This window comes from Corvus hawaiiensis, chromosome 24 (genome assembly GCF_020740725.1).
Source record: "Corvus hawaiiensis isolate bCorHaw1 chromosome 24, bCorHaw1.pri.cur, whole genome shotgun sequence".
Classification (NCBI taxonomy): domain Eukaryota; kingdom Metazoa; phylum Chordata; class Aves; order Passeriformes; family Corvidae; genus Corvus; species Corvus hawaiiensis.
The window spans coordinates 5,530,992-5,546,364 of NC_063236.1; the positions used below are offsets into that span (position 1 = coordinate 5,530,992).

The 15,373-nt window shown below is 62.0% G+C and overlaps 2 protein-coding genes across 8 annotated transcripts in view; both read right to left on the bottom strand.

Annotated features, from left to right (window-relative positions):
• SYT2 (synaptotagmin 2) overlaps window positions 1–8,538 on the bottom strand; it is a 23,236-nt gene extending 14,698 nt beyond the window's left edge. Inside the window, exon 1 of the mRNA XM_048328224.1 lies at window positions 8,470–8,538. The gene's annotated coding sequence lies outside the window, so the exon portion shown is untranslated. The remainder of the gene's footprint in view (window positions 1–8,469) is intronic.
• A 2,762-nt stretch (window positions 8,539–11,300) lies between these two features.
• NAV1 (neuron navigator 1) overlaps window positions 11,301–15,373 on the bottom strand; it is a 74,397-nt gene continuing 70,324 nt past the window's right edge. For all 7 annotated transcript variants that reach the window (XM_048327789.1, XM_048327786.1, XM_048327784.1 and 4 more), the window contains one exon: window positions 11,301–14,948. In XM_048327789.1, the coding sequence (XP_048183746.1) occupies window positions 14,853–14,948 (96 nt within the window). In that variant the 3' untranslated portion in view covers window positions 11,301–14,852. The remainder of the gene's footprint in view (window positions 14,949–15,373) is intronic.

Genomic DNA, 15,373 nt, shown 5'->3' on the forward strand with positions numbered 1-15,373 from the left:
GACACGGCAGCACTCAGGGAGCTCAGTCCCCACCATCAGGGTGAGGCCTTTTGGGGAATCCAGCTGCTGGAAACCCCCCTGCTCCTCTGCAGGGGCTGAAGAAACCTCTCCTCTCCAGGAAGGTGAAGGCCGCGGGGATGATGGAGAGCAGGAGCAGCAACAAATGAAGATTAATGAGGCTGAAGCAGCAATTAGCAGCAGCCGGCACTGGCCGAGCATGGGCTGGGCATGGGCAGGGGGGTACAGGGGGGGCCAACCACGGCCCCCCCAGCCCGGAGTGATGAAGTGTCCCATGGATATCCTGATCTGCGGGAGGCTCATGAGCTAACGAAGGGTGGCTGCCACCATGGGCCCAGGGCAATGAGTTATTGCTCCTTTACGGGATGGCAAAGCCAGGTCTGAGCTGTCCTGCTGGGACAGAGATGTGGGCACCCCCCAGACTTCCATGAACATCAGCTGGAGGAGCTGACCCCAAAACTGTGCTGCTGTGTGCCAGGGCTTGTCCTTGGATGACCACAAATGAAAATCCCAAGCCAGTTTCAAGGCAAGACCTCTCCCACCCCAGTGCCAGCGGGAAGCCTGGGCACTACAGAGCCCGCAAGATCCTGCAGCGCAGCCCGGGGGCAAGCAGAGACTCCGGAGCACAGCTGAGACACTTGGCAGTGCCCCACCGGGATCCTGATGCCAGCAGGTGTTTTGCTTCTGGGGTCAGAAGCACAAGAGCTGGAGGGGGAGCTCCCATCTCTCCCTGGCACAGTGCCTGGGCATCCCTCCGGCCTTTCACGGGGTCCTGGCTCCCCAGCGCTCCCATCGCGTCCGGAGCGGGACACGGAAGGGACACGCCGGGCCGGAGTTCCAGCTCACAGCGGTGAGACAGGAGACTCTTAATTAAGGCAAAAACATGACTTGGCTTCTAATGGTCATTTAATTACCAGAGAATTCCTGGCAAGGGATGTGTGAAGGCATGAGACCAAAGGATCAGGGAAGAGGGAGGGGAGGGGGTGCTGGGTGGGGAGATGCTGCAGGACCCTGGTGCAAAGGGGCTCTGCAACAGCCCAGCAAACCCCTGAATCTCATCCCTGTTCTCCTTCCCCAGCCCCAGCACGACACCACAGCAGCTGCATCAGCGGTGCCAGACCAGACCCTCAGCAGCCAGGATGGTGGAGCAGCTCCCAGGGCTTGGGGAGCTCTTTCCCTGGGATCCCCCCACACTCCCACCCTGGTTCACTGTGCTGAGGGCAAGGAGAGTCCCTGCTCCCCCAGCTCCACGATTTTCAGGGGAGGGTATTCCTACAGCACAGGTAAGGGGTGTGATGGGGTGAGGACACTCCAGTAGCAAGGGGCATCACAGGACCTGAGCTGCTGAGACATCACCCTTGCAGGGACACATTTTCCTGCCCCCAAACCCATTATGAGCAGGTGCTGCTGGCCAGACATCCCCACCATCCAAGGAAAACTGAGGCACAGCATGGGAAGCAGCACCCTGAGAGAGGAAATCCCTGAGCAGGGCTGAAAGCTCAGCATTCCTCCAGCTCAGAGTGGGCCAGTGACAGCCACCAGACCTCACTGGGACCCCCAGCACTGCTCCCCATCCTGCAGGCTCCAGCAGCATCTCCAGATGGCACCAGAGCTGGCCAGCACCCCCCTCCCCACCACAGCACACTCCGCTCAAAGCCTCATCACCCACCAGCACGCGGCTCAGCTAATTAAAAATAACGACCTGCTGGGGTTCAGCAGCCCCAGCCGCAGGCTCTTCCCCAGGGATGAGTAATTCGAGGAGGGCACCACACTGCACAGCTCGGGATGAGCTCCTGCCTCGCTGCCCCACACGCTGGAATCTGGGCTCCTCATCATGGAGCCCCCGGCCTCACGGAAGGAGACTCAGCCCCTGCCTCACGAGGGAGAGCTTGTAAAATAAAAAAATTAAAAACTGATGGTGGTTTCACAGCCAGTGCTGCCTATGAGAGAGGATTTGCCTTACAGCAAAACCAAGCGAGGTCTAACAGTGAATGCAGCCTTGAGGCAGCCTTTGTCCGTCATTTGGGGTCCAGACTGATGGTTTCTGGTGTTCCCAAGCCAAACCATCGGCTCCTGCTGCCAGAAGTCTCCCACTGAATGGACACCTAAAGGTCAGTGTGGGGAAGGGATGATCCCACCCTGCCCTGCTCGCTCCTGTGCATCTCCTCCTGCAAAGCATCACCCCAGCCAACACCCACCATGTACTGGGGTGCCTCTCATAATGGCAGGGGCCCCCCAAAGCATTGCGACTCAGGGAGATGGCAGGTTTGTCCCTACCCAGGGACACCTCCCTGCGTGGGGACCACTGCTGGCACCCACCAGTGCCAGGGCACCCAGGGCAGCAGCTCAGGGGTTTTCTGTGCCTTTGCCTCTAAAATCAGAACAGCACCGAGGTGAAATGGGGGACGAGGGCAGTGACAGCCCGCGAGGCCAGCGCCCACATCAGAGGAGAGGAGGACCCACCGCTGGGCACTCAGAGCCCTGCCTGGCACCCAGAGGTGCTGATCCCTCAAAGCCCACTTTTTCTAGAGCGATCAGGCCCTGGCTCTGGCTTTGCAGCTGCCCCAGGAAGGAAGGGCAGGAGGGAGCTGAGCTGGGGCTGATGCCAGGGCTCCCGCAGGAGCCGGGGCAGGTGCTGCCACAGCCACTGCCACCTGGAACTTGGGTGCCAACAGCAAAGGGACTGGTGAGCACCGTGTCCCCCTCTCTGCTTCTCACCGTCTCCCATCACTGCTGCACTGCTCTCTGCCGGAGGCATCCCACAGGAATGCTGCAGGGGCTGCAGGCACCACTCACCACCAGCACTGCAGCCAGAGGGTTTTGGCTCATGCCATGTGCTACCATGGCACGGGTAGAAAAGGCAGCTGGGGATGCTGGAGACCACAGTCTCCTGAGCTGAGGGGACACAGCTGTTGCCAAGGACAGCAGAGCATATGCAATATCCCACATGGCACTGGCCACTGCCACAGCAAACCACCAGGCTCACCCCAAGCCCAGGCAGCACAGGCAGTCCACCCTTGGCACACAGAGCCATGAATGGCCAAAGAAGCCTCCCAAAAAGTAGGTTCCAGGTGCTGCCAGAGCCCAGCCTGCTCCCCGGCACCGTGATGCCGCAGCAGCCGTGTCTTGCTCCAAAGGCAACATGAGAGCAGCTAAATAGGGCACCAGATGGTGACGGGCTGAGCTGCCCTGGCACTTTGAAGCCACCACACGGCTCAGAGTTCCAAGTTCTGCCCTCCCAGGTGGCCATCACACTGCTGGCACCACAGCCACACTGCCGGCAGTCCCGGCCATGGCCCTGTGCCACAGTGATGGCTCCAGATCGGCATGGGAGGAGAGAAAAGGAGCCAGGTCAGCTCCTGGGGAAGAGCCAGGAGTGGCTTCAGGAGCGAGCCGAGCCGCGGCAGATCGATCGCAGACGGGAGCAGGGAGAGCACTCCCTGTGCTGCTGCCCAGCTCAGCGGACAGGCCGAACAAGCAGACACAAGCTGCGAGGGGCCATTTCCAAGGGGAGGCTCCAGGGAGATCTCCACAGCTCCCAGCCAAGCACGAGGCCGTGATGGGCTGGTGTGAGAATCCAGGAAACCATCTCCCAGCCCTGGGGTGCCCCCAGCAATGCTCATCCCCCAGCACCCCCCTCCTCCCTGCCAGCCTGGGCTCAGTCCCCCAGGACTGGCTCCCTGTGGGAGCAGTGCTGGTGCTGCTTGCCCAGCTCCAAGGCACGGAGACCCCAGAGGCAGAGTAGAGCTCTGTGTCCCCAGGGCCATCCGGCTTGTGGCATTTGGGGTGAGAAAGGGAATGGAGGAAGCACAATGATGGGATCAGCAAGGACACAGCACCACAGCAGCCCAGGGGATTTTGTTGTGGCACAAAGCCCCACCAAGGCCAGGACACAGGACTGACTTCCACGAATGAACCTTGTGCAGATGGAGAAATGTCATCGGCAGAGCTGGGAGCGCAGCTGGGGTGATGGGCACAGCTCCTGCACAGCACAGGGGGTCCTCTGGCCCTGCCCAGCCCCTCTGAACTGTATCCCTATGTGACTCCAACTGTTTTGTCGGCACAAGCACAGCAGCACACACTCTCAGAGCTGCACAGAGGAGCTGCTCCACCGGTGCATCCTGGAGAAGGAAAAACCTGAAGAGCCCAGATGCAAAGCACCCTGGTTCCTGAACTGGTGTTGGTAGTCACCATCCCTTCTGAGGGTCCCCCCATGGCCAGGCCCACCCCACCAGGAGGTCTCTGCTGGGCTCTCTGGTGGCACAGAGCAGTGCCTGAGCTGGCACAGCCACACACTGCGGCACCGGGCAGTGGCTGTGCCAGGCCGCTGGCAGTGGTGCCAGGATGCTGCATGGGCAGTGGGGGCACAAGCCAGCACCTTCACCCCAGGCACTAACCCAGCTTTGCCAGGCCTCAGTTCCAGGAGAAAACCCTGGGACTCCCCTGGGAACAGAGCAAGACAGCAGCAGAGCCCACAGGGAGTCCACGTGCTTGTAAATCCACACATGGCACTGCAATTTGGGGTGGTTTTCTTCCTTGAATCGTCTGCTCGAGGCCGGTGGGAGCTGTGGTGCCACTTGGGGTTCCCCAGTCCCAGCATCCCTCAGTCCCAGCATGTCCCTGGGGACACCCTGTGTCCTGCAGGGAAGGTAGGAGGCATCTCCCTGGGACAATGCTGAGCAGTTTGGAGGCTGATCCCACCTCCATGGTGTTTTGGTGGAATCCCTCCGGTGTGAGGCACCACATGAGGCTCACAGGGGTCAGGGATGCCTCATCCCATGGCAGCACTGCCAGAATGTCAGCTGCCAGATCAGCTCTGCTGATCCCAAACCGCCCTGGCACACAGGCATTATCTCAGGTATCGTGCTGCTCACAGACACTCCCAATCCCCACGGCTTCAGCCTGGCCCCAGAGCAGCTCCCCAGGCCCCTGGCAGCAGGGCAGTACCCCCAGGCCACTGCCAGCTCAGTGCAGACTCAGGGCTTGGACTACCCCATCACATCCCACAGCACCCACCTACACCTCGTGCCACAAGCACGCGCTTTGCTCCTGGTCTCCCCCCATCCACAGGGATGCACAGGCCCAGAGTCCACATCTGCTGCACCCTGCAGGGCTGGGAAAAGCTGGGGAGCATGAAACACCCCGGATTAATTAAAACACACCAGCTTTCCTTAAGATGCACAAGGAGAAGGACACCCCGTCAGTGCCAGAAGTCCCTTCCAGGCCAGCGGGGCCACAGACACCCAACAGCCGGTGGGGATGGGTTTGGTGCAACAGTCAGACAACTGCCTGTGAGGGAGAGTGGGATGTGGGTCCAGATGGCAGGAATTCGGCCCGGCCCAGCACTGCCACATGTGCTGCCAGAGCTGGCTGCAGTCACCCCCCTCAAAGCACCAGCACCAGCAGAGCCACTCCAGGGGGACAGGGAGCTCTGCCAGACTCTGACTGCTGACCAGCAGCTGAATCCGGGGACACCACGATTCCTTCTCCAAACACCAGAGCTGATGAAACATCACAACTTCCAGCACGCAGGAAGCAATGGAGCAGGTGGTTCCACTGGGATGTGGCAGCCCCCAAACTCAGCAGGAGACAGCAGGATCCCACACCCCAGGGCTGACAGGAACGGGCCAGCACCATCCCCAGCTGCAGGATCACACCAGTTTGGGGCATTCGGATTCCAGACGCACACTGCCTAATTTACGGTTTAATTAATAAATGGGGAATTATGCCAAGTTTATCCAATACTTTTGGATGCGTGATGTTATCAAAATCCCATTACTGATGAAGGAAGGCATGAAGAGCGAAATTAGCTTTGGCATCTGAAACAGTTCAGTCAATGCGATAACACAATTATTAGGGCTAATAATCAAAGAGCACTTTGGGGAACGCAGGCTCACACAGGAGCTGAGCTGAGGGCACGAGCCGGGGAAGAGCCGGGTGTTCATCCAGGAGGGAAAGGCCAACCACAGCCAAGGGCAAAAGCGTTTTTGCGCTTACCGGCGGCTCCAGACAACCAGCACCGGGAAGGCGCTGGTGGCCACCAGGCTGAGGAGGAGCATGGCCGGGCACAGTGCCGAGCTGCACTGCCGGGAGTAGGGAATTAAAAACTAGAGGATCTTAAAACCAGTGGGCACTGGGTCCCATCTGTACACTGGGCATTGATCCTGCTGGAGGACATCACGGCTGCCAGCTCGCAGCTCTCTGCGCAGCCTGGGGAAGGAGAAACTCCAGTCATAATGAGGAGCCGCAGTCATCTGGCTCCCAGAGCTGGGACTTTGCCAAAACCATGGTGAACAGGAGGAAGGACCTGCGGGGTGAGCGGGAGTCCCGGCTCACTTCAGTGGCCTCTAGCTCTAGCCCAGTGACCATGCCTGGGGCTTATGGAGCAGGAGGCAGCTCCCACGGGAGCAGCCAGCAGCAAATGCCACAGCTGTGCCACAGCGGCTGTTTGGAAACCCCCTCCCCAACCACATTTATAATAAATATCCATGTACATGTGTAAGGGTCTGTATGACTGTATTTGTGTGTTCTCCCTCCCCTGGCACCGCGGGCGCTGTGGGCAGCGGGGTGCAGAGCCAGGGCGGCCGGCAGCAATGCAGCACAGCCGGCGCTGGCTCACCGCGCTGCCATCGGCGGCCTCACAGGCAGCGAGGGACGTGTCCTCGCCCTGCAGAATCGGGGGCACCGGGGCTTCAGGCTGGCTCCCGGCAAGCGGGGCAGCGGTGCTCACCACGGGAGGCCGGGCAAGGTGCCAGGGGATCGGGCAAGGTCAGACCCATTCCTGCACTACACCCATGAGCAAGGAGGAGACAGGGCATCACTCCGAGAGGCGCCTGGGTTTGGGGGCACTGGGGTGCTTTGCTGGGTTGTGCAGTTCTCGAGCAGCACAGGTGACGTCCCACTGCCACTGCTGGCCTCAATGACCTTGGGTGCATCACCTCCCCCCGATGCCTCACAGTGCCCCTCACGCAGACCACCGCAAGCCACACTTCCTCCCACCAAAACCCTGTGGTCAAAAGCACCCACGGGCATCAAGGGCACAGAGCCCGGGGGATGCCCCGGAGGTGCCCCGGGGGTCCGGCAGCCCTCGGCAGCGTGCGGCCGAGGCACTGTGCTAGCGAGGAATAATGCAGCAGGCTGGAGACTCCTGCCGGCGGCTGCGCTGCCGCTCGGTGCGTGCAGGAGTAACACCGCTGCAGCAGCACCTCGCGTACCAGCCAGCCTGCGCTCAGGACTGAAGTTTTGCTGCAGCAGAGGAGCAGGCGGGGAGTCCAGCAGCGCCCTGCAGCTCCACAGCGCAGGAGGCTGTGCCGTCGGACACTCTGCAGTGGGTGACACCCCGCAGCACCCCGGCCACTCTCACTCAGAGGACAGAAGAGCGCTGCGCCAAGGAGCGCCCGTGCAGAGAGAAACACAGAGGCACTGATACAGTTGGAGACCACGAAGCAATGGGTGACACAGGCTTGTGTCCCCCCCTCCCTGTGCCACAGTCACCTTGCAACGCTGCCCGTCCCCTGCGCAATTTGCAGAGCTCCTTTGGGATCACTCTTTAAAACTAGGCTGAGGGGAGCAGCGATGTGCTGGGCACAGCAAGGGCTGCGGCACCCCAGTGTGACATCCCCGGCGCTGGACTGAACCCCTCTCCACGGCTGCACCCCGACGGCACCCAGTCAGCGTAGGGAGGGCTGGAGGATCCCGGAGCTTGGTGTAGCCACGGCAGGCAATCCAGACGAAGGGTCTGTCTGGAGCTGGCTCCTGGCCAGGCCGCTATGAAGAAGCCGTCAGTGCAGCGGGGCTTGTGGCTGCCCACGCTGGGACCACGCCGCTCCCACGGGCTCCCAGCACCAGGGTGGGTTCCCCGCAATGCTGCGGGAACAGCCCCGCGCCCCCGGCACTCCCCGGGGCCGGCACCCCAAGGGCACCCATTGTCGGGCATCCGCAGGGATGAGGAGCTGGAGCATCCCGCAGAGCCCAGAGGGCACCTTTGACCCGGCGGCACCGCGCGGCATCCCCGGGGTGGCCCCGCATCCCCAGGGGTTCCCACGCCTTCGGGGGGGTCCCCACGTCTCTGAGTGCTCCCCGCCAGTTCCGCAGCCTCCTGCACCACTGGCCGCCCCCCTCTCCATCCCTCCAGGCTCCGTCCCCAGCCGCCTTCTGGGCGCAGCCCCCCACGGGCAGCCTCCGGGCTTTCGGCAGCTCCGGGATCCGTGTCCCGGGATGGGTTCCCGGGAAAAGCGCAGGTCCCTGCCCCGCTCCCGGCACCGGGACACGGCGAGGTGCACTACCCGGTGCCCGCGGCGAGTACTCCATCCCACCCCACGGGGAAACGATCGCACCTCGGGCGGCGGCGCCGGGACGGGCTCGGCGAGAGCTCGGGAGGCCCCGTCCCGCAGAGCCCGCGCCGCTGCGGCACCGGGGGAAAGTTCGGCGGGAGTGCGGGCGGGCACTTACCGGCCGGGGCGGCGGGGCGGGAGCGGTGCTGTCCGTGCGGCCGGAGCGGGCGGGGAGAGCAGCGGTCGGTGCGGGGCGGGCGGGCAGGGGAGCGGTCGGTGCGGTCGGTGCGGGGCGGGCGGCGGGACCTGCGCGGCGCTGCGGCAGCCCCGGCCCCTCCGGGCTCGCGTGCGGCGGCTCCGCGAGGCTCCGCCCGCCACCGAGAGGCCCCGCCCGCGGCCCCGCCCGCGCACCTCGGCCCCGCCCGGCCCCCCCGGGGGCGCGCACCGGGGCTCGCGTAGGGGCGGCACCGCCGCGGGCGTCCGAGAATCGGCACCGGGCACCCCATCGGGCCAAGTCATACCTGGCACCGGGCACCCCATGGGGTCGCCTCCCACGGGGCACCGGGCACCGGGAAACTCCCATCGGGCTCACCTCAGACCGGGCACTTCACATCGGCACCGAGCACGGGCAGCGGGCACAGGCACCCCGCATCGGGGTCACCTCACACGGAGCACTGGCACCTGGCACTGACACCAGGGACTGCCGTCAGGCACCTCATACGCGCACTAATACCGGGCACCAGCACCAAACACTTCACACCAATCACCTCGCACTGGTCACGCACACTGGTCCCTTCTCACCAGTGACCTTGCCCAGATCACCACCCGCCAGTCACCCACCACTGCCGCCACCACCACCACAGGGACCTGCTGCGGACACAGGAGAGAGGCGCTGGAGTCAGTTGTGGTGGGGGCACCTTCACCGTGGTCCAGAGGGCTCCTGGGAGCCCAGCTTTGGGTTTAGAGCAAAAATATCAGGAAAAAGCTGATGGGATTCAAGTGAGGAGACCGGGTGGGGAGCGGAGGGCAGAGGGGGGACTCTTTTGCCCTTGCTGTGGGATCCCCTTCCCATCAACGGAGTCTCCAGTGGGAAAGGGAGCCCTTCGATACTCCTTACTCCCCATACATGAGCCGGGGACAGGGACCCTGTGGGTTCACCCCAAACCACCCCGGCTGAGGGTCCCCCACCTCCATTCCATCAGCCCCTTATCCCAGTGTCGCAGCCAGAACATCTGAACTACACCGGGAGGTGACCGGCTGCTCCAGCCCCTCCAGCCAGAGACATTCTGGAGAGGTGGTGCCTGGAGCACGGAGGGGACCCCGAGGTCCCAGCCCAGCTGGGAGCTGCATCACCCAAAATCTCTGCACACCCCAGGTTTGTTGCAGCAAAACCCCCTCCCAGCCTTGCACCAGCCCCCGACACACAGAGACAGGCACGAGCTCCCTCCAGACACTGCGGGCAGGGGAAGGGACCTGCTTGGGGGCCACATCCCCACTACAGCACCCAGGGATGCTGGTTGCCCGAACCGAAGGGACCCTCCCCTGCCCATCACCCTTGGAAAAGGCGGCTGAGTGTTTCCAAACGGAGGAGTCTGTCTGGAATTGAAGCGTCAGCATCATTCCCGTCTAGTCTTTCTGCATCCCCCCCACCCGTGGCTCGGACCGATTGTTCTGGCTCTCTGGCTCTGCGCCGTGGCGATTCCCGTAGTCACGATGCGTGGGACCCTCCTGCTGCTCCCCTGCCTCCCCTCCTGCCTGCACAGGGCTCGGAGTCAGCACAGGTTGGGGTGCACGCACAGGGCACATCTCTGCGGACGAGGGGCCGAAACCGGTCCCACTCTCCGCGTTCGGGACCGCACCCAACGTAAGGAACTCGTGTGAACTCGCCCTGCGGGAGGAGCGGGAGCCGATGGGAAGAGCCCTCTCCTGGCCCCGGATCCGCCACTGCAGCCTCTTACAGCTCATCACCATCCCGTCACTAATTAACGGCTCCTGAAGCATCTGTCCCCGCTCCAGCATCGCTCTCCGGAGGGGAAAAGAGATTTGGAGAGGCTGCGGGAAGACCGGGCTCTCCCCGCCTGCTTCAGCCTCCAGCCTTGCTCTGCTGCAGGGCAGAGCAACTGTCCCTGCAAGAGGGACACTGTCCCACCTCTGTCCCCCTGTGCTGATGTGGCATCTGTCACCATCATGTCCTTTCAAGTGGGACATCAGATCAGACCTGGTGAGGCAAAAGTGGCCCTGGGAATGCCCATCCACCCCGAGCCCTCCTCCCCCCCTGCTCACCTCAGGTAGGACCTGTCTCTCCTGCCCCAGGAAAGGGACCTCCTGCTTTCCATGTCCCGGACTGCCAAGATTCCAAATCAGGAGCATTTCTGCCCACCCCAGACTTTAGAGGAGTGTGACCTTGGGAGAGGGGGGTCCCCAATCCCTAAAACTGCTCCCAGCATCCTGCAAAACAGCTAAGATTTCAACCCAGCAGTGCTTCTGTGAAGGCTCCCTTCCCAGATTTTGCAGGAAGGCCAAGGACAGGGGTAGATGTTTTGAGGGCTGGAGCCCCTCTGCTCTGGAGACAGGCTAGGAGAGATGGCGGATGTTCAGCTGGAGAGGAGAAGGCCCTGGGGAGAACTAAGAGCCCCCTCCAGTTCCTAAAAGGGCTCCAGGAGAGCTGGAGAGGGACTTTGGACAAAGGCCTGGAGGGACAGGACACACGGAATGGCTTCCCATGCCAGAGGGCAGGGATAGATGGGATATTGGGAAGAATTTTTGGCTGTGATGGAGGTGAGGCTCTGGCACAGGGTGCCCATAAAAGCTGTGGCCACCCCATCCCTGGAAATGTTCAAGGCCAGGGGCTTGGAGCAACCTGGGACAGTGGAAGGTGTCCCTTCCACTGAGATGAGCTTTAAGGTCCCGTCCAACCCAAACCATTCCATGATCCTATGATGTGTGGTGGTACAGCTGCCCTCCCCTCTGCCACACAGGAACAGAGCCACAGACACAGGACCAGGAGCCGACAGTACAGGAGATCACTTTATTGAATCCAATGGTGTTAGACAGACGACTGAGAAGAGACATGCCAGTTGGTGCGGGCAGTGTGGGCAGCAGGAGCTGACTTGGTGCAGGGCTGGATTTGTTTCTGTCTTTTCAGAATATCCTCAAGCCTTTTCCTGGCTTCCTTTTATGTTTCTTTCAAAATTTCTTTGAAGTAAAAACAACTAATCGTGGAAAGAGTCCAGATGGTGTTTGTTTGTTCCCTATGATTGTTCCCGCAGCTATGTACAACGTGGGGCTGGGTCTCAACATCAGGTATAAAATGGAGCGAGTTTACAAACGTGGAGGGTGCAAGGAAAAAGCAAAAACAGACAGGCGAGAGCAGTAGAAATCTGGACCAAAATTTTAAAGAGAAATTTAAAAAGTGCTATAAAACCCCTCGGCAGGAATACCATGCAGTTAAGAAACACAAAACCCAGTCAATTACACAGATAATCTAGAACAGGAATTTGTCCATTTCATCTTTTATTTAATTAAAAAAAGGTTGTTTGTGTTTAATAGAAAAAAGCTAAAATTGTAAGGTTCAGGCCACCGGGCAGCAGCAGCTCAAGGGGGCAGGAGGGTGAGGCGCTGGCATCGCCCACCTCCAGCCCCTCAGGGGGGCTCCCAGGGACCATGGGCACCTTTGGGGGCAACTGGCACCTCTGGAGGTGGCAGATACCCTTGGGGGGTGACGGGTACCTTTGGAGGCAGCAAGCACCTTTGGGGACAACAGGCACCTTTGGGGGTGGTGGGCACCCTTGGAGGTGGCAGGAGGGTGAGTTAGTGCAATCCTTGGACCCTTTCCCTGGGGACAGAGGGGCTCAGCCCAGAGTCAGGGGCTGGCCCCGACAGCTGCCAGGCTCGGGGACATGAGGTGCTTGGTGTAAGCCAGAAGGAATCCATCAGGATCTGGCCCCTCTGGCCAGGTAACCCCAGCCAAGCCCCCCACCCTGCCCATCCCAGGGCCACCTGCTGGCATGGCCCTTCTCCGTCCCTCGGAGATTCCTCCTGGATCACACCCCGACCTGCCACTCGCCTCCAGCTGCTGGGGCCGGGGTGATGGGCTGAGGGGCAGCCCCGATCTGGGGAGGGACAGGACAAACCTGCAGGACACAGGCCAGGGGCTGCTCAGCAGTGGGCGACAGCTACGGTTTGGTCCAGGTTTGAGTAGCTCCCTGGGAGTGTCAGAAAAGAAAGCCCAGACAAGGCTGCCCCTCCTCCCATGGGACTCCTCAGGGCACCTGGGCACAGGGCAGCCCCCAAAGGTGCATCAGTCCTTTCCCACCCTGGGCACCAGAATCCCAAGGAGGGTGTGAGGGGCTGGAGGGGACAGCTGGGTCCCCACTGCCGACCTCGAGTGGCTGCTAGGCCGGAGTCTCATACAATCAGAAAATAAGTCAGCACAGCACAGTCATCACAGAGTACAAAAAAAACCCAAACCCAGGGACAAGGCGCAGGGCCGGGCCCCCCCAACCCACACAGGGCGTTCCACGACGGATCTATGTACAGCGAGTCCTCGACGGCGGCAACACAAGAGAAGGCAAACAGAAAGCCCTAACGCCCAAGCCAGCGTGGGGAGGAGATCCCGGGAGATCCCCATGGGAAGGGGCCGGGCTGGCCGGCCCCGGCGGCAGCGGGAGGCTGTCGGACAGACAGAGAAGTGGGAGAAGTGAGCACCATGGGGCGGCAAGGCAGGACACACCGGCCAAGAGCACCGAGGGCAGAGGGGGCGGCGGCCTCCGAGGGCACCGCGGGAGATGCCCATTCCAGAGGGGTGTGAGGGGTCCCTGAAGGCCACACCAGCTGCAGCACAGGGGGCTGAAGCAGCCCAGTCCCCAGCCTGGCAGAGTTTGGGGACAGGGTGGGCTCAGTTGATCTGGCCCTGGGGTCACCTCTCCTCATATGTCTCTCCAGGGCCCCGGATGAATGTGGGGGCTGAGTTGGAGGCCAGCTGAGCTGAGCTGAGCAGGGGTCCCCAGAGCCCAGGCAGGCACAGGGCGGGGGTGTGGACCTGCAGGGCACCCTGCAGCCATGGCTGGGGACAGGCCAGCGAGGGTGCTGCAGGCAGCAGTCCCAGCTTGGATAGTGCCAGCACCTTCATTCCATCCCAGCCAAGCCGGCTTTGGGGACAGAGGACACTGGAGCTGGAGCAGGCCATGACAGCATTATCCCAAGCCCCATGTGCCCCCTTCCCGCATGGCCAGGGATTAAGGCACCACGGCAGCACCGGGGCTGACCCTCTCCATGGAATCTGGCCTTTTGACAATGCGGGATAAGGCCAGGAGGACACAAGGCAGCCCCAGGTGCCCCCAGAGCACCAACACAGACCCTGCCAGGCTGCAGGAAGGCACAGGGCCAGGGGGAGCAGGTGGCATGGGGAGCAACCCTAGGCTCATTGACCCACAGCCCCAGGCCTGGCAGCACCAAGGGGATGGGAGGCTGGTCGTGCCCCCCTCCACCAAGGGGACAGGGATGGCACCTGGCTGCCCAGGGATGAGGCAGCAGCAGCAGCCTCCCCACGCCCCAGTACCTCAGGGAGGGGATGCCCCTGTGGCATTCCAGCCTGGTGGGAGACATTGTCCCGATGCCCTGTGCCTTTGAGGAGGGGGGAGTTGCCATGTGAGGGGCTGCTCTGGGAGCCTCCTGCTGCCACCTGCCTCCACACTGGCCTCCAAGTCCCACCTCAGCCAACCTGTGCAGCCCCAGGAGGTGGGTTCAGGGACTGGAGATCGTCCAGTGAGCACCAGTTCTGTGACAGAGGTGTTTTGAGTGGTGAAACCAACAGCTGCAAAAGAAACCAAAGGGGAAGGGCGCTGCTGCCAGGGAAGCAGTAGGCACCAGGCCACAGGCTCCAGGCCAGGAGAGCGAAGAACCAGAACAAAAAAAGGGACCAAAGCAAAGTCTGGACTCGGCCTAAGGAAAAGGGGAGGCGGGAAACAAAATAAAATAACCAAAGTAGGGTTTTTGGGCTGTCCTGGTCACAGCGGCTGCCGTGCAGGTGGAACGGGAACGCAGAGAGAGCAGCGAGAGCCATGCTGCCCTCGGCCGGCACGAGGCGGAAGCTCCACAGTGGAGGCTCTCTCGGCTTTGCCCAGTGGGTGCAGAGGGAGCTGGAGCCTCTCATGCTCATGTGCTCATCCTGCAGCCCGGGCTCCTCCTGTGCCCCCAGCTTCGGCCCAGGTGGCTCCCGCGGGGTCCCTGCCCCACGCAGGGGCCTTCCTGCAGCTCCCGGGAGCGGGGGCTCGGCCTCAGCGGTCGCCCTGGTCCCAAAGCCCAAGAGTTTGTAATAGAGACAGAAAAAACCAAGAAGAGAAACCAGGATTCCCCCAGGGTCGGGAGGGGAGATAGCAACTCGTGCTCTTTCACAGATGAGCTGAGTTTCCCCAGGCTCCACCAGGACACGCCAGAGCCCCGCTCGTCTCCTCTCCTCTCATCTCCGCTTGCTCACCAGCCCCACGCTCCTGGATGCCAAAGGAAAAGGAGAGCAGCCCAGCAGCAGCTCCCCTCCACCTGGGCTGGCACATCCGGGCCTCACAGAGTCGACTGCAGGTCGGGGTCCACCATGGTCTCACGGTCTGGAGACTCAATGTAGTTGGCGGCTTCCTGGAGCTTGAGCAGCATGGCCATCTGTGGGGACAGGAGCATGGCAGGAGCCTGACGGGGACAGGAGGCCCGCAGGTGACTGGGGAGGCCACTTGGCCCTCCTTGCCCTCCCAAACCAGCCTTGCTGGGAAGCTCCTTAGCGGGTAGAGCAAATCCCAGAGACGCTGCAAAATCCCTCCCTTGTGCCAGGACCTGGCCTCGGGCACAGCTGGAATGCTCAAGACTCGGTGTGCCAAAGCAGCATCAGCTGGCATCACCTGCGGCAGCCAGCAGCCTCTCCAGGTGACACACCAGGACACGTATGAGCACACGCGTGCCTGCCTGTGGCTCTGCATGTGGACACAATGCCTCGTGGAATGCCATGTCCTGCCCTTCCACTGGCACGTCACCGTGTGTCCTGGTGTGCAGCCCACTTGCCAGTGCCACCACCCTGCACCCGCCTCTCCTCC